Consider the following 22677-nt stretch of genomic DNA (forward strand, 5'->3'; position numbering starts at 1 on the left):
GTGGACCCAGGACATGGATTTAGACACTCTGACCCCAATGATTTTGCTCTTCGCTATACAGTTTAGTATATATTTGTGATACTATCTCCTTTTTTACATTCTAGGGGCATATTAGACCTCTTTCTAAGCCCTCCCAGAACATGTGAGGCACATACCCTATTCATGGACTTCTCCCTTTGCCTGGAAGTCTCTTCCTCTAGATATCCACAAAGCATGCCCCCTGCCTTTCCTTCTAGTTTTTATGAAGACACTACCTCTGGAGAATCCTTTCTTGACCACCCTTTCACATGTTGTCTTCTTACATGCTCTGTGTATGTTTGTATCTGTGTGTATGTTTTAATGATGCCTACAATTCTTTATGTTACATTACATATTTATTGGCTTTATTCTGTATTTTCCACTGTTTTGCTAAACAATACTTAAACCAATGACTAGTATTAGGTTGGTGCAAAATATTGTGTTTCCTGCCATTACATTCTATGGTAAAAACTGCAATTATTTTTGCATCACATTAATATATTGCAGATGTTCAATATATGTGTGTTGAATGAATAGGTAGTCATGATTAAGAGATTATGTTAGCAGTTTTGAGCATATTATCTAATTTACTCTTAATCCTGCTAGGCACTGGTATCAATATTCCACTTCTAATACATGGGGAAACAAATTCAAATAAGCAAAACAAATTTAACAGAGGCACATAAGTACTACATATGTAAAACAGAATTTGAATCCAGCTCCACGTGGTTTTAGATTTCTCACTTTTTCCACTGCAATGTGCTGCCTACCTAGTCATTTTGGCTGAAAAGTTAGAAAAGTGCAGATTTTTTTAAATCTCTGTTACAAGCCACTATTTTATAGCATGACAACATGGTTTAGTGTAAGATATCAGTTAAACCAAGTTTGTGGTTTTACAAGGATGTTTATTTTTTCCCAATATACTTTCATCTATCTTGGTAACTGTACTGAGATAAGAAATAGGTTATTTATTCAAAAGTAAAGTTCAATTTCTTGAATTTGGGGACTTCAGGAGACATATTTGTCCTTAACCATATGATCCCCAGAGCTAAGTCAAAATTATAAAGCATTGTATAATGGAACTAAAACTCTGTTCCACAGTTGGCCACAGTTATATCTGTACTATATCATAAAAATAGCAATGTTCCCTTTTACTTTTGTTGTTTAAACTTATTTTATGAAGCCTGTGTATCTTTCAATATACAATCATAATATGCCCTGGGGCTTTCTGGTAAGTCTGTGATTGCTTGGCACTAAAACTCATTTTTAGGAACATGCATAGAATTGTATTTCCTGTACTAGAATGCATCTGTGGTTTAAAAGAAGAGTTAAATAATGATACAAGTGCAGATGTGGTATGACAAAAAGTTTTGTGGCTATCTCTCACTGGAGATGGAATGGGCAGCTAATGCATTCAATTATTTCCAATGCAACTTGTGCTAAGTTGAATATTTCCAACTGTACGTGGAGTTTGTAAACATAATTTGGCCTGTGGGATTGATTCCCAAAAGTTAATTTTTGAAAGCTCAATTGAGAAACTTACGAAGTAAATATCCAGGGCTTTGGGAAGATGCATTGCCTATGTGAACTGTAATGCAGTGTTATGAGAACACCTTTTCCTCTAGTAGCCTCTGGTGGAGCTGCAAAAAATGCATTTGGATGTGTGGTCAATTTGATTGATTGTAGGGCTTTGAGTAATTCCGATTCAATGTGTGAATCTGTTGTATGTGAGGTATTATATAAAATGATATCTGGAAAATAGCCTAGGTGGGTTAAAATGATGAATCAATAGATTTAGGACAAAAAGCCATGTTAAGATAAAATGACATTCCATAAAGTTAAAGTTGGATACCACGTAAAATAAGTTGTTTTAATGCTTACATTGATTGTCTTTCTTTCTTTTTTTTTTTTTTTTTTCTGGCTGTAAGTATACTAAAAGCTTCTTGAATCGAGTTGGAGTTGCCTTGGTTCTTTTTCAGAACTCATTCTGGAAGTTTAGGCAAATCAGCTCATATTTATGAACTTCTGCTATAGACTAAACAAAATTTCAGGTGATATAAATGCAGGGCATATAGTAGTGAAAGACAGGTAAGTCAGGATTGTGGGAGCTATTTTTAAGAAATATATTCTAATTTTTAAGAAATATATTCTAATGTTATAAACATCAATCAGTCCCTCTACCAGACTCTGTGTGAGATAGTTTTATGTATGATATCTTAAATGAGTTCATAAATATGATGAAAATGGATATAACCTCAGATTCTACAAACAGTAAGGATACTGAGAGGATATGATGAAAATAATTAATAGACTATTATGTAGAAAAATTTAAAATGTAGATAGAGGCCAGGTGTGGTGGTTCACGCCTGTAATCCCAACACTTTGGGAGACCAAGGCAGGCAGATCGCCTGAGGTCAGGAGTTCAAGACCAGCCTGGATAACATGGTGAAACCCCGTCTCTACTAAAAATACAAAATTTAGCAGGGCATGGTGCCATATGCCTGTAATCCCAGCTACTTGGGAGGCTGAGGCATGAGAATCGCTTAAACTGGAGAGGCGGAAGTTGCAGTGAGCAGAGATTGCGCTACTGCACTCCAGCCTGCGCAAAAGGAAAAAATCCTTGAAAAAGACATTACAAAACTGACTCAGGAATAAAAAACTGAACAGCTCTCTAACAGTTAAATAAAATCTGTAATTAAGAATGTTCAAACTAAGAAAACTCTAAACCGGGGCGGAGCAAGATGGCCAAATAGGAACAGCTCCAGTCTCCAACTCCCAGCGCGAGCGACACAGAAGACCGGTGATTTCTGCATTTTCAACTGAGGTACTGGGGTCATCTCACTAGGGAGTGCCGGACAATCGGTGCTGGTCAGCTGCTGCAGCCTGACCAGCGAGAGCTGAAGCAGGGCGAGGCATCGCCTCACCTGGAAGCGCAAGGGGGAAGGGGATCCGTTTTCCTAGGCAGGGGAACTGAGACACACAACACCTGGAAAATCGGGTAACTCCCACCCCAATACCGCGCTGTAAGCATACAGGCACACCAGAAGAATATATCCCAATCCTGGCCGGGAGGGTCCCACGCCCACGAAGCCTCCCTCACTGCTAACACAGCAGTCTGCCGCGATCTATCCGCAAGGCAGCAGCGAGGCTGGGGGAGGGGCGCCCGCCATTGCTGAGGCTTAAGTAGGTAAACAAAGCCGCTGGGAAGCTCGAACTGGGTGGAGCTCACAGCAGCTCAAGGAAGCCTGCCTGTCTCTGTAGTCTCCACCTCTGGGGACAGCGCACAGCTGAAGACCAACAGGGGAAGTAGCGGGAGCCGGTGCAGACGCGAACGACTCTGTCTGACAGCTTTGGGGAGAGCCGTGGATCTCCCAACGCGGAGGTTGAGATCTGAGAACGGACAGACTGCCTGCTCAGGTGTGTCTCTGACCCCTGAGTAGCCTAGCTGGGAGAAATCCCCCACTAGGGGCAGTCTGACACCCCACACCTCACAGGGTGGAGTACACCCCTGAGAGGAAACTTCCAAAGGAAGAATCAGACAGGTACACTCGCTGTTCAGCAATATTCTATCTTCGGCAACCTCTGCTGCTGATACCCAGGCAAACAGGGTCTGAAGTGGACCTCAAGCAATCTCCAACAGACCAACAGACAGTCCTTCTGACTGTCAGAAGGAAAACTATCAAACAGGAAGGACACCTATACCAAAACCCCATCAGTATGTCACCACCATCAAAGACCAGAGACAGATAAAACCACAAAGATGGGGAAGAAGCAGGGCAGAAATGCTGGAAATTCAAAAAATAAGAGTGCATCTCCCCCTGCGAAGGAGCGCAGCCCATCGCCAGCAACGGATCAAAGCTGGTCAGAGAATGACTTGGACGAGAGGAGAGAAGAAGGCTTCAGTCCATCAAACTTATCAGAGCTAAAGGAGGAATTACGTACCCAGCGCAAAGAAACTAAAAATCTTGAAAAAAGAGTGGAAGAATTGACAGCTAGACTAATTAATGCAGAGAAGATCATAAACGAAATGACAGAGATGAAAACCATGACACGAGAAATACGTGACAAATGCACAAGCTTCAGTAACCGACTCGATCAACTGGAAGAAAGAGTATCAGCGATTGAAGATCAAATGAATGAAATGAAGCGAGAAGAGAAACCAAAAGAAAAAAGAAGAAAAAGAAATGAGCAAAGCCTGCAAGAAGTATGGGATTACGTAAAAAGACCAAATCTACGTCTGATTGGGGTGCCTGAAAGTGAGGGGGAAAATGGAACCAAGTTGGAAAACACTCTTCAGGATATCATCCAGGAGAACTTCCCCAACCTAGTAGGGCAGGACAACATTCAAATTCAGGAAATACAGAGAACGCCACAAAGATACTCCTCCAGAAGAGCAACTCCAAGACACATCATTGCCAGATTCACCAAAGTTGAAATGAAGGAAAAAATCTTAAGGGCAGCCAGAGAGAAAGGTCGGGTAACCCACAAAGGGAAGCCCATCAGACTAACAGCAGATCTCTTGGCAGAAACTCTACAAGCCAGAAGAGAGTGGGGGCCAATATTCAATGTTCTTAAAGAAAAGAATTTTCAACCCAGAATTTCATATCCAGCCAAACTAAGTTTCATAAGTGAAGGAGAAATAAAATCCTTTACAGATAAGCAAATGCTTAGAGATTTTGTCACCACCAGGCCTGCCTTACAAGAGACCCTGAAGGAAGCCCTAAACATGGAAAGGAACAACCACTACCAGCCATCACAAAAACATGCCAAAATGTAAAGACCATCGAGGCTAGGAAGAAACTGCATCGACTAACGAGCAAAATAACCAGTTAATATCATAATGGCAGGATCAAGTTCACACATAACAATATTAACCTTAAATGTTAATGGACTAAATGCTCCAATTAAAAGACAAAGACTGGCAAACTGGATAAAGAGTCAAGACCCATCAGTCTGCTGTATTCAGGAGACCCATCTCACATGCAGAGACATACATAGGCTCAAAATAAAGGGATGGAGGAAGATCTACCAAGCAAATGGAGAACAAAAAAAAAGCAGGGGTTGCAATCCTTGTCTCTGATAAAACAGACTTTAAACCATCAAAGATCAAAAGAGACAAAGAAGGCCATTACATAATGGTAAAGGGATCAATTCATCAGGAAGAGCTAACTCTCCTAAATATATATGCACCCAATACAGGAGCACCCAGATTCATAAAGCAAGTCCTTAGAGACTTACAAAGAGACTTAGACTCCCATACAATAATAATGGGAGACTTCAACACTCCGCTGTCAACATTAGACAGATCAACGAGACAGAAAGTTAACAAGGATATCCAGGAATTGAACTCATCTCTGCACCAAGCGGACCTAATAGACATCTATAGAACTCTCCACCCCAAATCAACAGAATATACATTCTTCTCAGCACCACATGGCACTTATTCCAAAATTGACCACATAATTGGAAGTAAAGCACTCCTCAGCAAATGTACAAGAACAGAAATTATAACAAACTGTCTCTCAGACCACAGTGCAATCAAACTAGAACTCAGGACTAAGAAACTCAATCAAAACCGCTCAACTACATGGAAACTGAACAACCTGCTCCTGAATGACTACTGGGTACATAACGAAATGAAAGCGGAAATAAAGATGTTCTTTGAAACCAATGAGAACAAAGATACAACATACCAGAATCTCTGGGACACATTTAAAGCAGTGTGTAGAGGGAAATTTATAGCACTAAATGCCCACAAGAGAAAGCAGGAAAGATCTAAAATTGACACTCTAACATCACAATTAAAAGAACTAGAGAGGCAAGAGCAAACACATTCAAAAGCTAGCAGAAGGCAAGAAATAACTAAGATCAGAGCCGAACTGAAGGAGATAGAGACACAAAAAACCCTCCAAAAAATCAATGAATCCAGGAGTTGGTTTTTTGAAAAGATCAACAAAATTGACAGACCGCTAGCAAGGCTAATAAAGAAGAAAAGAGAGAGGAATCAAATAGATGCAATAAAAAATGATAAAGGGGATATCACCACTGACCCCACAGAAATACAAACTACCATCAGAGAATACTATAAACGCCTCTACGCAAATCAACTAGAAAATCTAGAAGAAATGGATAAATTCCTGGACACTTACACTCTCCCAAGGCTAAACCAGGAAGAAGTTGAATCCCTGAATAGACCAATAGCAGGCTCTGAAATTGAGGCAACAATTAATAGCCTACCCACCAAAAAAAGTCCAGGACCAGATGGATTCACAGCTGAATTCTACCAGAGGTACAAGGAGGAGCTGGTACCATTCCTTCTGAAACTATTCCAATCAATAGAAAAAGAGGGAATCCTCCCTAACTCATTTTATGAGGCCAACATCATCCTGATACCAAAGCCTGGCAGAGACACATCAAAAAAAGAGAATTTTAGACCAATATCCCTGATGAACATTGATGCAAAAATTCTCAATAAAATACTGGCAAACCGGATTCAGCAGCACATCAAAAAGCTTATCCACCATGATCAAGTGGGCTTCATCCCTGGGATGCAAGGCTGGTTCAACATTCGCAAATCAATAAACGTAATCCAGCATATAAACAGAACCAAAGACAAGAACCACATGATTGTCTCAATAGATGCAGAAAAGGCTTTTGACAAAATTCAACAGCCCTTCATGCTAAAAACGCTCAATAAATTCGGTATTGATGGAACATACCTCAAAATAATAAGAGCTATTTATGACAAACCCACAGCTAATATCATACTGAATGGGCAAAAACTGGAAAAATTCCCTTTGAAAACTGGCAGAAGACAGGGATGCCCTCTCTCACCACTCCTATTCAACATAGTGTTGGAAGTTCTGGCTAGGGCAATCAGGCAAGAGAAAGAAATCAAGGGTATTCAGTTAGGAAAGGAAGAAGTCAAATTGTCCCTGTTTGCAGATGACATGATTGTATATTTAGAAAACCCCATCATCTCAGCCCAAAATCTCCTTAAGCTGATAAGCAACTTCAGCAAAGTCTCAGGATACAAAATTAATGTGCAAAAATCACAAGCATTCTTATACACCAGTAACAGACAAGCAGAGAGCCAAATCAGGAATGAACTTCCATTCACAATTGCTTCAAAGAGAATAAAATACCTAGGAATCCAGCTTACAAGGGATGTCAAGGACCTCTTCAAGGAGAACTACAAACCACTGCTCAGTGAAATCAAAGAGGACACAAACAAATGGAAGAACATACCATGCTCATGGATAGGAAGAATCAATATCGTGAAAATGGCCATACTCCCCAAGGTTATTTATAGATTCAATGCCATCCCCATCAAGCTACCAATGAGTTTCTTCACAGAATTGGAAAAAACTGCTTTAAAGTTCATATGGAACCAAAAAAGGGCCCGCATTGCCAAGACAATCCTAAGTCAAAAGGACAAAGCTGGAGGCGTCACGCTACCTGACTTCAAACTATACTACAAGGCTACAGTCACCAAAACAGCATGGTACTGGTACCAAAACAGAGATATAGATCAATGGAACAGAACAGAGTCCTCAGAAATAATACCACACATCTACAGCCATCTGATCTTTGACAAACCTGAGAGAAACAAGAAATGGGGAAAGGATTCCCTATTTAATAAATGGTGCTGGGAAAATTGGCTAGCCATAAGTAGAAAGCTGAAACTGGATCCTTTCCTTACCCCTTATACGAAGATTAATTCAAGATGGATTAGAGACTTAAATGTTAGACCTAATACCATAAAAACCCTAGAAGAAAATCTAGGTAGTACCATTCAGGACATAGGCATGGGCAAGGACTTCATGTCTAAAACACCAAAAGCAACGGCAGCAAAAGCAAAAATTGACAAATGGGATCTCATTAAACTAAAGAGCTTTTGCACAGCAAAAGAAACTACCATCAGAGTGAACAGGCAACCTACAGAATGGGAGAAAATTTTTGCAACCTACTCATCTGACAAAGGGCTAATATCCAGAATCTACAAAGAACTCAAACAAATATACGAGAAAAAAACAAACAACCCCATCAAAAAGTGGGGAAAGGATATGAACAGACATTTCTCAAAAGAAGATATTCATACAGCCAACAGACACATGAAAAAATGCTCATCATCACTCGCCATCAGAGAAATGCAAATCAAAACCACAATGAGATACCATCTCACACCAGTTAGAATGGCAATCATTAAGAAGTCAGGAAACAACAGGTGTTGGAGAGGATGTGGAGAAATAGGAACACTTTTACACTGTTGGTGGGATTGTAAACTAGTTCAACCATTATGGAAAACAGTATGGCAATTCCTCAAGGATCTAGAACTAGATGTACCTTATGACCCAGCCATCCCACTACTGGGTATATACCCAAAGGATTATAAATTATTCTACTACAAAGACACATGTACACGTATGTTTATTGCGGCACTATTCACAATAGCAAAGACTTGGAATCAACCCAAATGTCCATCTGTGACAGACTGGATTAAGAAAATGTGGCACATATACACCATGGAATACTATGCAGCCATAAAAAAGGATGAGTTTGCGTCCTTTGTAGGGACATGGATGCAGCTGGAAACCATCATTCTTAGCAAACTATCACAAGAACAGAAAACCAAACACCGCATGTTCTCACTCATAGGTGGGAACTGAACAATGAGATCACTTGGACTCGGGAAGGGGAACATCACGCACTGGGGCCTATCATGGGGAGGGGGGAGGGGGGAGGAGGGAGGGCTTGCATTGGGGAGTTATACAATGATATAAATGATGAATTGATGGGTGCTGACGAGTTGATGGGTGCAGCACACCAACATGGCATAAGTATACATATGTAACAAACCTGCACGTTATGCACATGTACCCTAGAACTTAAAGTATAATAAAAAAAAAAAAAAAAAAAAAAAAAAAGAAAACTCTAAACCTACAGGTTTCCCAGTTGGTTAATTTTATCAAACATTTGAGAAAAAATTAACACCAGTATTTTAAAAATTATTTCAGAAAAAAGAAAAAATAATAGTTTTTTATTTTATATGAGAATAGCATAATTTTCAATACCACATCTTACCAGGACTACAAAAAATTATATATTTATCTATCTCATAAACATAGATATAATATTAGTATATGAATTCAATGATACATAAAAAATCATCACATCAAGGCCAAGTTGGATTCATTATATGAATAAAGATTAGTTTTAAATTTGACATCTTATTACAGTAAAAGGAGAAAAGAGGAAAAATATCAACTCACATTTATTATTTAAGAATAAGTACTTATCCAATTATGAATAGAAAGGAATGCCCTTAATCTGATCAAAGATATCTACAGAAAACAAACAAAAAACTAAATACATAATGAAATATTGAAACTTTTTTGCATTCAAAATAAAATAATACCCACTATTACCATTTCAACATTGTACCAGATTTACTAGCCAGGTAAGAAAGACTAAAGAAATAAAAAAAGGAAAAATGTAAGTATTAGAATATTTGCAGACAGACACTATCATTGTATTGTCTCTTGGTCAAAGCTGATCTAGGAGGCATATCATTTTTAACATTGTATATGAATATAGAGAGAGAACACATATATGTATATAATTGATTTAACATCCTATTATATGTATAGACATGCACACATATATGTCTATATACATACATATACACGTCCTTAACCATTATATTAAATTTTGTGATTTGTACCTTTTTTCAATATGAAGCAGTCTATTTATCATAAATACTGTTTCCACTTGGAATTTGGAATATGATTTGGAATGTGTATGGGAGCGAGAGGGGAAAACAGGGGGTAGAGAAATTCTGAGTCCCTCTCTGTTTTGTGTGATCATTTAACCCAGTTTCACTGAGATTTTATTTATCTGTTGCAGTTTTTACATGTTTATCATTCTTATTATTTCCTTTTAATTAATTAATTGTCCTTATGCTTTCTTGAGTGATAACCTTGCCTTTATCCTAAATTTTGTTAAAATAATCTGCATTTTAAAATTATAAAATCTTCTAATGATTTGCATTGTTACAGAATTGAACTTTTAGCAATTAATTACTCATCAATGAGTAATTTATGAGCCTTTCTTATTAGTCTTTTTTGCTTACCATTTGCTATGATTCTTTTATTTTTGAATCCCTTTTTCTGATTCATATTGTTTGTTTTCCCTTTTGGATGGAATACTTTCTCAAATAATGTTTTTAGCGATGACACGGGTTATATATTTTTGAGTCTTCCTTGTCTCATAAGATTTTAATTGTTGCCATGTTTTTTAATTATGGAAACCTGATCTTTCTAAATCAGATACATATAAACTTTTCTTTATATTCTTCTATCACTTAATGTTGAAGATAAGAAGTCCTTCATTCTATCAAATTTGCACAACATCCCTCCTATCACTCTGAACATAATCTTAAACCTTGTTAGATGGCCTGTAATCCCAGCACTTTGGGAGACCGAGGAGGGCAAATCACGAGGTCAGGAGTTCGAGACCAGCCTGGCCAACATGGTGAAAACCCATCTCTACTAAAAATACAAAAAAATTAGTAGCTGGGCTTAATGGTGGGTTCCTATAATCCCAATTACTCAGGAGGCTGAGGCAGGAGAATCGCTTGAACCTGGGAGGCAGAGGTTGCAGTCAGCCTTGAGCCGAGATCTCGCCACAGCACTCCAACCCCAGCAAAAGAGTGAGACTCTGTCTCAAAAAAAAAAAAAAAAAAAAAAAAAAAAAAAAAAAACTTGTTAGATGTTGCTTTAAATCTTGGAATTGACATCCTATCAAGATATGTTTGATTCCAATTATATTTTCTATCAATTGCTACCTTTGCCTGAAATTAACATAGTCATTTAAATTGGAAAAATCAGCACCTATTTTCTCACAATAAACCTTTTGTTTTCATTTTCTTATGCTTTCATCATAGTTTCCTTTTTTTTTTTTTTTTAGTGTGTATTTTATACCTATTGCACTTTCTATTTTTATCATCTCTGTCATAGTTTCCAACCTTAAAATTTTTACTCTACATTCAAAATAAATTATTCGGATTGATTTTCTAATAAATTAATGCACTTTTTAGCAGTGACTCACCTGAGATCCAATGCCTTTATAGAGTTAGCTATTAAAGGCGTGCTTTTACTTATTTTCAACAACTTCATTTTGATCTGATTGTTGCCTTTTCCTAGCAGCATGTTTTTACTAACATATGCATATAATATTCTCTCAGATCTAACTGAAGCTTGGAAGTAAAATTCTCTTTTGTTTTCAGCATTTGCTCTGAGATGATAAAGTTTATTTGATCTAAATGCTCAATTTAGTTTCTAAAGTATTAGTTCTCTTTGTTTCTCTCTCTCTCTCTCTTTTTCTCTCTCTCTCTCTTGCTGTCCATCTCTCTTTCTTTCTTCCTCTCTATTCCATTCATCAATAGATCTGATCTGGTCCATACTGATACAGTGTGAAGTGTGAGTTTTATTACCTACCATTCCTATTACTCTTGCTGGAATATCTGGGCTGGTTTCACACAGGGAGTGGTGAGTAAATCAGAATGGGTTCAAATGTAGGATTCCCTTCAGAGTGCCTAAGCTGGAAATCAAACTATCAGAACAGCACAGTTCAAATGAGGTGGTGATACTCTGGTTGGTAGGCAATTACCTGCATTTTAATGAACACATGATTTGTGCCAATTGTAGAATTGCCTATTACTCAATTTGTTCAGCATTCATCCCCACCATATATTCCAGGGTTTTCTGAAGTTTTCTGAGACTTAACTGCTCAGCACTCTTCCATTAAACAAAGCTTTTCTTCAGTTAATGGCATTCTATGGGAAATAATGGGGTTAAACTTATGAGTTCAAAGAGTCATTCTGAAACCAGAAAAATAATAAACATAAGTCTAATGAATTGTCTTACATAATGTTTAGGAGAGCAAAGGATCTGTGATAATGAAAATATATTGCCTGACTTAAATTCCTAAGAACTGTTTATTTGGTGTCCTGAAAATATAGTACATGGAAAACTGCGCAGAACAAGCTTATTTTTCCTCTCTAAAAATGTATTGTTATGGTTAAGTTAAAATTGCAATTACTCACAATAATTTCAACCATTTTCAAAACAAAATATAGTTAGTTTGGCCTGTTAAAAAAAATAGATTATATCAAAATTAAGCATGCCTGAGAAACAGAAGGATTTATAAATGCAGTTTATGCCCTGAAATGAATGGGAGACCAGAGACCTGACTTTATTATAACTGCCAGCCAGTGGTTACTATTGTAATAGAGACAGAGAGATCCAGATTAAGAAAAATACATATTTGCATCTAGACCATATCAACATATGTTTGGTATTTCAAAGGAAAGATGTTCATGTACAGCATTTCCTGCCATGTTCTGTTTGCACACTAAGAAGGAAAAATTGGAAGAATTCTGCATATCATGAAAATGACATTAGTAACAAGTTTACACAAGTATTTCCTATTATTTTCAGACAGCTATTCTAAATAAAAGTGCCAGGTAAGAGGTTATGGAAAACGTCACTGAGACTGAAAGTCCACTTGGGGTTGGATGCAAGTTAAAAGAGTCTCAGCAAAGACCCAGGTATAGAGATATGCTGAGAGTTCCCATTCTAGAGTACCCACATTAACTATCAGTTCTTCGTTACCACATTCTAGAGACCTCTGTGGATGTTTGCACTTAGGTCACTAGTAGAAAAGAAAAATGAGGTGAATTTGTAGACAGAATTTGCTCATCTATATTATACCTATCAGGCAAAATGTTAATCTTTATATATTTCTCATGTATTATGGAATAGTAATTTCCTATTTAGTATTACATATGCCATATCAAGTAACTGCATAGAATTGAAAAATAGACCTGTATATTATCAATTTCCTTAGTGCAAAATCAGTAGCATTTCTCACACATGAACACATTTTCAAAGGTATATATGTGAATAAATAAAGTAAATTTCTCAAGAACTTTTACATGATTATTAATTTTTATATATTGATACTCAAAATATAATAGCATCATAGGTAAAGAGATAAAATATTCTTTTTTTCCCAAAGATGTTCTCATTCTTACATAATTTAAGAGCTGCTGCTAGAGAGAATGAGACTGTCCTGTGACCTCAGCTATCATTTATCAGATGATCATTTATCATTTATCTTTATCAGATGATCATTTATCATTTATCAGATGATCGTAATGGCACTTCTCATGCCAAATCATATTTCTGTGCAATCACATTCTATAAAGTATAATTTGAAAGAAAAAAACACTTCAGGATTTGGGCAAATGTACCAGAGATATAGGGGGTAGAAGTTTCCTGGTAGTTAAATCTCATTGACCAACTCTCAAATAAAACCATTTAGATTTCATCTTTCAGAAATTGTCCTTGACAATATTTCATAACAAATATTTCAGTTGAGAATTTTAAAGTCCATCTTTTATGATTCTATAATCTACTTTATTTCTCTAAACTTTGTTTGTACTTTTGACCACTTACTCATTTCCCTATATGTGTTTTCCTTTTAACTACCAACCATCTTTTCCTCAAACTGAATTATCATTTATAATTTGGATCCTGCTTTCAACTTCTTATCTAAGCAAAATGTCATATAATTACCCATAGAACATGTCCATGTTAGCCTTTTTTAGTCAAAGATGTTCATGCCTGTTTCGAAACAGTGGTGGCCTAGGCTTGCACAACATACTTTGTTGTTCATGCTGTTGGAATGACAATCATTTCCCTGTCGGAGTGATAGTCTGTGAAGGCACATAGAGCAGAGAGTCAGTTTTCATTACTTGCTTTTTCAATTATTGTAACTATGAGTAATACATGTGGCCTTTTGTCCAGAATACATTTTATATTAACAATTGACTTGCAAACTTTATATATATAAATATAAATATATATAAATGTATAAAATATATATATTTCATAGTATATATCTACATATGCACAAATACTTATATAGGTACGTGTGTGTGTGTGTGTGTGTGTATGTCTATGTTTTTCAGAGTGCTGAGCCAAAAAAGTAAGAATGCTTTAAATATGCCGTTCAACAAATTAATGAATAACTAATGGATTAAAACGCACCACGAGGGAAATACCTGGACCTTATCTAGTTTGGACCCCTAAACTAATGATAACTTTTACTAACTTAGTCTCTGACAAAACATCAGTGTGCACCTCTGGCAGTCTACAGAGGATTCATGGACTAAGGACTAATGAATAAAGGTGAAATCTTACATTAAATGTTCTAAGGCAACCCCTACAGCTATTTTACCTCTCAGTTAATACAAGAATACCAGCCCCATCGGTTGCCAACTTTTCAGCGGTTTGCTCTTCTTATGGATCACCTGCTTGTATTGTGAAATCTCACATTTTGTGTTTCTTAGGCTGTATATTTTATTTGACCACCATTTAAAGAGAAATCTTTTCATTTCCACAATCACGGTCATGTGTCAATAAGCAGCAGGCTACAGTCTCACAATCTGCATCCAGGAAATATCTTTTAGTATTAACTTCCTTCCAATTAAAACATTGCTCTGATGAGCTGTCCAGTGGAACAAAGTTGCATTCCCTAACAGTCTTTAGCCCCACCCAGCTGATCTCTTGCATACAGAAATGTGAGAACTTCTAGTACCAACTTACTAAAAGCATCTCTCTGCAGCCTTGCCTATGTCTTCACTTAGCCCATTTTACTTTTCATTGCAGCCTCTCTGAGATGGGATGAGTGCTGCTGTGGTTTAAAGGCAAAATATATCTTCAAGAAAAACGACTCTAAAATTCATCCATCCTATTGAAGTTAATTGTCCAGGAAAGGCATTAACACAGAAAACTTCTTAGAGTCAGCTCTGCGTGTTTTATTTCCTTTGGATTTCCAAGTGAAAATAATTACAGGAAAGCCTATTGTTATGACTGATTAGAACACTGTGATTTTATCCTATCCCTTAATTTTAAAGAATTCAATAGTATGAACTTTGCTTTACATAATTATTTGGGAATTGTGCAATGTCAGTTTTAAAATGGGAACTGGATAATTCTTCTCCTGAAGGCTTCAGACATGAGCATGCTTCCAACTCAGGTTTTGCTTTACGCTGTTTGACTGAACTCTCTGGTGATTCTAGTCAACTGGAACTACAGCACTCCAGTTCTGTCCCGACTGGTAAGCTAACCTTTAGATTGATATGTATGAGTATCTTAACTTATGTTTGTACTTCTTTAATGTCTGATGTGTAATAAATAAATGTTGATGTCATCCATTTTCTGGTGGTATAGCTGATGCCAATTTTAGTTTCTTCAGTTATTTTTTTTCCCAAAATGTATACATAGACTTTTGAAGTAAAAAATAGAGGGCTGAAGTTTTTGTGCATAGAATTAAGTATCAGAAAACAAAGTCAGTAAACTCAGGAAAATATGAATGGTGTAATAGACTTTGTTCCTCTGAATGCTCAGGACTATCAAGGCTTAGTTTTGTTTGGCATGACTGGTGAAATCAGGAATCTTAACCATAAACTGCAAAGAAAACACCTGCCATTTTAATTCATCTTTTTTATCTCTTATTCCTAAGCACAATTTATATAAAGGGTAATATATTATTTATGTTCTCATTAAGAACAAGAGAATATTCCTTTTAGTTATTTTATGATCTGACTTAAGCAATTCTATATGAGCTGACAGTGTTAATAGAATTAAATGTGCAGAATAATTTTAAACCTTTGTGTGTTACTTACTTAGAATCTCAGTTTTTGTTCTTGCTCTGCAGGTCTGAGGGAAAAATACTATATACTAATAGTTTGCATTCACCAACCAATTCTGAAGGTTTGGTTTATAATGAACAACTTTTGTATGTCAATAGTGAATTAATTGTGCTTTGTAGAAAATTTGCATGATAGATATTTTAAATGTTGTACTAAAGTAAAACTGCTATAATTTGTTTATCTTTCCTTATAAAAGAAGGCATTGTAATGGGAATGTAAAAGTTAAGCAAAGCTATTATAACTCTGGATATTGTTGGACACTGATCTCTGTCACATGAAAAACCTTGTAGAAATAATAAATTCCATTACACAATAAGAGGATTCTTCTAAGAATTTTGGCAAGCTTCCTTATTCTATAATCCCCAGTCAATCTCTGATTTATTGCTCATAGATTATTATGTATTATATGAGTTGGTTTACAGTATGAGTTCTATAAACAAGAGATAAGACGTTCTTTTATAAATTTTCTTTCAACTGTAAGAAAAACTCTCCATGCTGTTATTTTGTCTTCTAAAATTGAGACTTCCTAGATATTGAACCTACAATTTCATAGAAGTGGGAAATTAATTTTTTACAGATGTACCTAACTTTTTACAGTAGACTTGGTTAGAAAAATAGTTTAATAAAAAAATTGATAGGTTAAATATTCATGTCTTTTTCACCATTTTTTTGTCTTCTAGCCATTTCTGTCAGAGTTAGCACTTCCATTCCATTAGATTCAACTATTGTCTTTATGCAGTTGGCCAACACATCCATAGTACAGGTACAATGTCATTTTCAGAGATGCATACTATAAACAGCCTAGAAGCCACTTCCATCATGTTATTCTGGCTATGCCCCAAACTCAACACATCTCAGTTGAAATCCCTCAAAATGCTTCCTCTTTTTGCTTCCATAATTTTTTTATGACTCTTAAGTTATCTCAATATTCCTTAACATTTATTGCACCAGCTCACCGCAACCTCTGCCTCCCAGGTTCAAGCGATTCTCCTGCCTCAGCCTCCAGAGTAGCTGGGATTACAGGCATGCACAGCCACGCCTAGTTAGTTTTTGTATTTTTACTAGAGACGGGGTTTCTCTGTGTTGGTCAGGCTGGTCTCAAACTCCTGACCTCAGGTGATCAACCCGCCTCAGCCTCCCAAAGTGCTGGGATTACAGGCATGAGCCACCACACCCAGCCCAATTTTGCCTATCTTTAGATGATCAATAAACTATCTATATTGTCCATGTTTGTATCTTACTTCCACATTCTCATGTTTCAGCTTTAATTTTGATTGCCCTTTCTTTTTCCTACTTTATAATTTGAGATCCCAAAAGCTAAATATATTTGTTTATGGTCTCTGAAAATTCTATTCAGAAAGTTCTTGCTTCAGTATGAGCAGAAAATATAAGCTATAATGACAATCTGGTATTTGATATTCTCATTTTTTACAATTTGCAAATAAATGCAAAAGTCTATGTCATTTATTTTTGTACTTTTCTGAGTTACATATAATATTTGAATACTGGTTGGGACAGAAGTAGAAGTTGCCTACCTAGGAATGCAATCTATCAGGTAATTCAGGATTCCCATCTAAATTAAAATTTTTATTGTGTAAACTTTGCAGCAGAGAAGTAATTACCTGGACTCTAGAGTCATACTAGTATTCAGAGTTTGCTCTGCTACTAATTGCATGACTTCAGAAAGTTAAATGAATCACTCTGTGTTTCTGATTCCTTATATATATTAAGGGTGTAAAGATCCCTACCTCATAGAGTATTTAAGAACATTAAATGATATAATGTCAAAAACCATTTAGCACAATGTCTGCAACTAATAGCTAGCATATGCTAACTATCATTCAAAATACACTCTGGAGGTGAGATTACTTATTATAATGGTTTTCCAGAAGGTGATGATTCACCATGCGCTGGGGCTCACAATTTATATGAAGCAGATTGCAAAATCCTATGTATTACAAACTGAGCTTCTCAAACTGATACACAGTTATCCCCAGGAATGTTTGACAGTGTGTATTATACTATATATATATATATATATGTTTCACTTCTTTGGTAGGAAGTGAAACAAATGTCATGATTCTTTCTCTAATTTTTTAAATTTTTCATCTTTGTGGGTACATAGTGTGGCGTGTGTGTGTGTGTGCGTGTATTATTTATTTATTATTTATTATTTGAAATGGAGTTTTGCTCTTGTTGCCCAGGCTGGAGTGCAGTGGCATGATCTCAGCTCACCGCAATCTCCGCCTCCCGGGTCCAAGCAATTCTCCTGCCTCAGCCTCCTGAGTAGCTGGGATTACAGGCATGGGCTACCATGTTGGGCTAATTTTGTAATTTTAGTAGAAATGAGGTTTCTCCATGTTCATCAGGCTCATGCCACCACACGTGGCTAATTTTTTGTATTTTTAGTAGAGACAGGATTTCGCCATGTTGGTCAAGCTAGTCTCGAACTCCTGACCTCAGGTGATCCACTCAACTTTGCCTCCCAAAGTGCTGGGATTACAGGTGTGAGCCACCGTGTCCCACCATATATATATATTTGTGGGGGTACATGACAGATTTAGATACAGGCATACAATGCATAACAATCATATCATAGTAAAGAGAGTATCTCTCACCTCAAGCATTTATTCTTTCTTTGTGTTACAAACATTCCCATTACATTCTGATAAAATGTCAGACTGCAAAGAAGGACTCCTTTTGACCTATAGATGTCTGTGGGCATTCCTGTTTTTCTACCAATAGAGGTATTTCTAAAAGAATGTATGTGAGGCACTGGAAAAAAACAGAAAGGTGTTGGCTGCAGGAAGACCTTGGTTTCTGTTGGCTGCTTGGGTGTTCACGCCTGATGATGACAGTGGCATCTCCATAGTCTTAATGAGGTCAGTAATTTGTCTTGAATTCAGTGTGTCTGTGTTAGCTTTAGGTAATAGCAACATGTAACAGTGTTCTGAAGATATCAGGAGTCCTTGTAAAGTGGTTGGAAATTTTACTTTACTTCAGTGGAAATCGGAAAAGGAAAATAAGGTTATGTATATACCAGAAATTAAATTTCTCTATTTTGTTCCCACTCTGGACAAAAAGAAGCCAGAAAAAAAGACTTCCTGCTTTCATCATTAAGAGTTAATGTAGCCTTTAGAAATGAGATGCCTTCTTTGACTTATGAATAATGCATTAAAGAGGAAATAGAGAGAGGAACAATCATATATTATCTAGACCAAAGTGACTAAGTTGTAGATGGGCAGAGCTAGATTTATAAGCTTCTTTTATAGGGAACAAGTGAGACCAAAAGAATATGAGTGAATTGTCTCAGGTCACTCAGATAATTAGATATAAAAGTCAGCCTATAATTCTCTGTGTCCTGAATTGTTATACCCTTATGTGTCTTCTTACTCCCAAGGGTCATCATTACATAAGATATGACTTGGACTTTGACATAGAACAACTATGAATGTAGCACAGACACAGGAGATTTTAGAACTTGTGCAAGTTATTTAAAATTTCTCTGTCTATTCTCAGTGAGACACCTACTTTGTAGAGTTGACTGTGGGATTAAAAAATGTGTGAAAAATACTTTGTGCAGGGAAGGGGCCTAGAATATGCATTTAATGGGTGAGATGATGCCCCATTTCTTTTTTTCCATTGTTCTGCCTATTTATCTTACTGTCTTGTGACTTCTCAACCTCCAAATTCCTGGGCCATTCATATCAATTGCTATAAGGACAAGAAATGTATATATTGAATCTGAAAACCAAGAAAAGCCCAACAAATACTCATATTACCCTGAGTTTCCTAGTTAATTCCTGCAACTACATGACTTTTAGACCAAACAAATGCTCTCGAGAGTGAATTGCATAAATTGCAAAAAAAAATACAAAGATCTGGGAGTCAGTCTAACCATCTTTAGTAATATAAGCATCCCCATCTCATCATTTCTTTGTTTATTTTCCTCTAACATTAAATAAATTGTATTTTTCTTCTATTTGTTCTGCAGATGTTTTCTTCAGAATTCTTACCTGATTCCATAGTGGATGAGCACAACTCAGCATTTTATAGTTCTTCTTTTCCACTGAATAATTGACTCTAGCTAGTGAAATTTCAGAATTCATGCTTCATTTTCAAGGCCAACATGAAGACATGTCTCAAAGCAAAAGCATTTACAGAAGTATTAATTCTACAGTAGAGCCAAGGAGTGGGTTTTGGAAATCACAGCTTCCACAAACAGATACTACATATTTTACAATTTCTCATGAACACAAGGATGACCACGGAGAGCTTGGACATTTTTTTTTTTATCTTATTTTGCTTAGAAAATCAAATAAAACGTTTCTTAAAAATTTCCTCATATCCTTTTATAGGTATTCTTCATAAGATTCATTAAAACAAAGTAGAGCTTTATTAACTTCATAAAATACATACACAGTCACAGAGATTTGAATTGAAATAGGCAATTTTATCACCAAAAAAGGTGAGCAGAATAAGAATTAGTGAAAGTTCCAGTGTATAAAATGTTCACTATTTGTCAGTCAACAGTATAATGTAGGACCTACCAAAATGTAAGACATTGTACAAGCATAAAAATTCATTAAGAGAAGAAAAAAGCACGGCCCCTGCTTTTAGTTAATATTAGAGAGGACATTCACTCATCACATTAGTACTTACCGAGTAGCCATATATGTTAGGTGCTTTGACACACACACATACACACACGCATAACAGTGTATATGTGTAAGCAAATTGCCTAAACTGGTAACAACACTATTATTCCTGGAATCACTGGCATACCCTGGCTCCTCCTCATCCATGGGTGTCCAGCAATGATTAAGAGTTATTCTTTCAGCCTTATCTTCATACTCTCATCTCACCCTGTAGAAGTTAGTATCAGGATCTTTTGTGGTAGATGGTTACAAAGAAGGAGAAGGCAACAGAACAACCACAACAAAAAAGATCCTGCATGAGGAAGGTTCACAATATAGACAACACTGTCTGTATTGAATGAAACTAAACTATATAGGTAGTTTAATATAGTTTTCTTGTTTGTTTGTTTGTTTTGTTTTAGACGGAGTCTCGCTCTGTCACCCAGGCTGGAGTGCAGTAGTGCAATCTTGGCTCACTGCAACTTCCACCTCCCAGGTTCAAGCGATTCTCCTGCCTTGGCCTCCTGAGTAGCTGGGACTACAGGTGCCTGCCACCCCACCTGGCTGGTTTTTTTCTTTTGTATTTTTAGTAGAGACGGGGTTTCATCGTGTTAGCCCGGATGGTCTCGATCTCCTGACCTTGTGATCCTCCTGCCTCGGCCTCCCAAAGTGCTGGGATTAAAGGTCTGAGCCACCGCACTCTACCTAATATAGTTTAATTTCAGACTTTCATCTCCTAAAACGTAAGCTTTAGAAGTCTCTTCCAGGGTTTACTCCATGGTCCTAAGTCATACTACCTCTTTATTCTTGTCAGCCTTCCCCTACTGCTTCTTTCTAATGAACGCTATCCTGAGCTCTGCCTTGGCCACTGTTTTAATCCTCATCCACATTAGGCTTCTTTTCCCTAATGAATATAACATTTTTCTTAGGCTTCTTTTCCCTAATGAATGTAACATGTTTCTTTTGCATCCTCTGCCCCCATGACATCTCACTCAAACCCGCCTGTGGAGCCCCTGTGCACTCTCTATGACTCCAGTCTCTTCCTCAGGTTTTAGGAGCCATCAAAAATGGTGGTGAAGGAGGATCTCCTCCCATCACCCAGTTCCAGCAAGGCAAGTGGTGGGTGGAAGCAGTATTCTCTCTCCACCATTAGAGGCACGTGTTAAGGAGGACTAAGGGATTTAGGATGGTTCTGGAAGTCAAATTAAAATGTTTATGTTGTACCTGAGTCACACAATGAATTAATTAAATTAATTTCCTGGAATTTGGATTAAATTCATATTCAGGAAATGAATTAAATTCATATCCTGGAAACTGTCACTCGGTATTATCATGTTTCTAAGTGGAAATTTTTTCCATCTTCCATGCTACAGACTTTTGAATTTACCTCTTGTAGCACCCATGAGCTGTTTGTAACTGGGGAATGATCATTTAAGGGAGAAATGAGGTAGCTATTCATTATAGTGTATACTGAAGGAAAAATAAATGATAAAGTAGAAGTGTTCTGGCCTTTTGGTAGAAGAGATAAATATGGTCCAAAGAAGATAGAAAAGGAAAGAAATTATAAAGAAACACAGACTTTTAAAAAGAAAGGAAGAGGGCATTCCTGGAGAATGAAACGACAAGAACAAAGAGCATGTTATCACAAAGCATTAATTTGTGTGTCTGTCAGTTTATTTTTTGCCATCCCTGCATACATGCCTCTCTTTCCAGTATGAATATTCTAATGTTCTCTTGGAAAGTTATCCCTTTTCCAAGGGATATCCTGTGGCTATGGAAGTTGTTGACATAGTTTGTGCCCCGTATTTAAGCTATGTCTGAAGCCATTCTCCTTCCAATGCAGACTTCCAACTTACTGGCTTATGATTGAGCCAATAAGTTCTTTATTGTTTATGCCTAATTTGAGTTGACACTTCTGTCACTTGCAACAGTAAGAGTTCTCAGTGACAGATGTGATCATGAATTTCTAGTTTTGGTGGACTGGCAACAAGATCTACCTGGCTCATACAAAAGATGCATGTTCTAAAGTAGTGGGAGGTTAAGTCAAATGTGGATAGAAAAGCAAACCTCAAATGCTAATTAATAGCATTGGCCCGTAGCCTTGATAGTTATCTTACTATTTGTGGGAGATCAATTTTAGGTTTCCTCTCTTTTTTTTTTTTTTTTTTTTCCTGTTCAAGTAACATTAATCTGGTAACATTAATCTGCGCCTGCAGCCAAGCAATCATTCATCATTTATGG

General features: G+C 36.8%; 1 protein-coding gene across 1 annotated transcript in view; it reads left to right on the forward strand.

The window, feature by feature from the left end:
* Positions 1 to 14996: 14996 nt before the first annotated feature.
* Positions 14997 to 22677, forward strand: part of ANO3 (anoctamin 3) — a 474780-nt gene continuing 467099 nt past the window's right edge. Inside the window, exon 1 of the mRNA XM_010389365.2 lies at positions 14997 to 15204. Within this exon, the coding sequence (XP_010387667.2) occupies positions 15051 to 15204 (154 nt within the window). The 5' untranslated portion in view covers positions 14997 to 15050. The remainder of the gene's footprint in view (positions 15205 to 22677) is intronic.

The sequence above is a fragment of the Rhinopithecus roxellana genome, chromosome 15 (genome assembly GCF_007565055.1).
Source record: "Rhinopithecus roxellana isolate Shanxi Qingling chromosome 15, ASM756505v1, whole genome shotgun sequence".
In the NCBI taxonomy this organism is placed as follows: Eukaryota; Metazoa; Chordata; class Mammalia; order Primates; family Cercopithecidae; genus Rhinopithecus; species Rhinopithecus roxellana.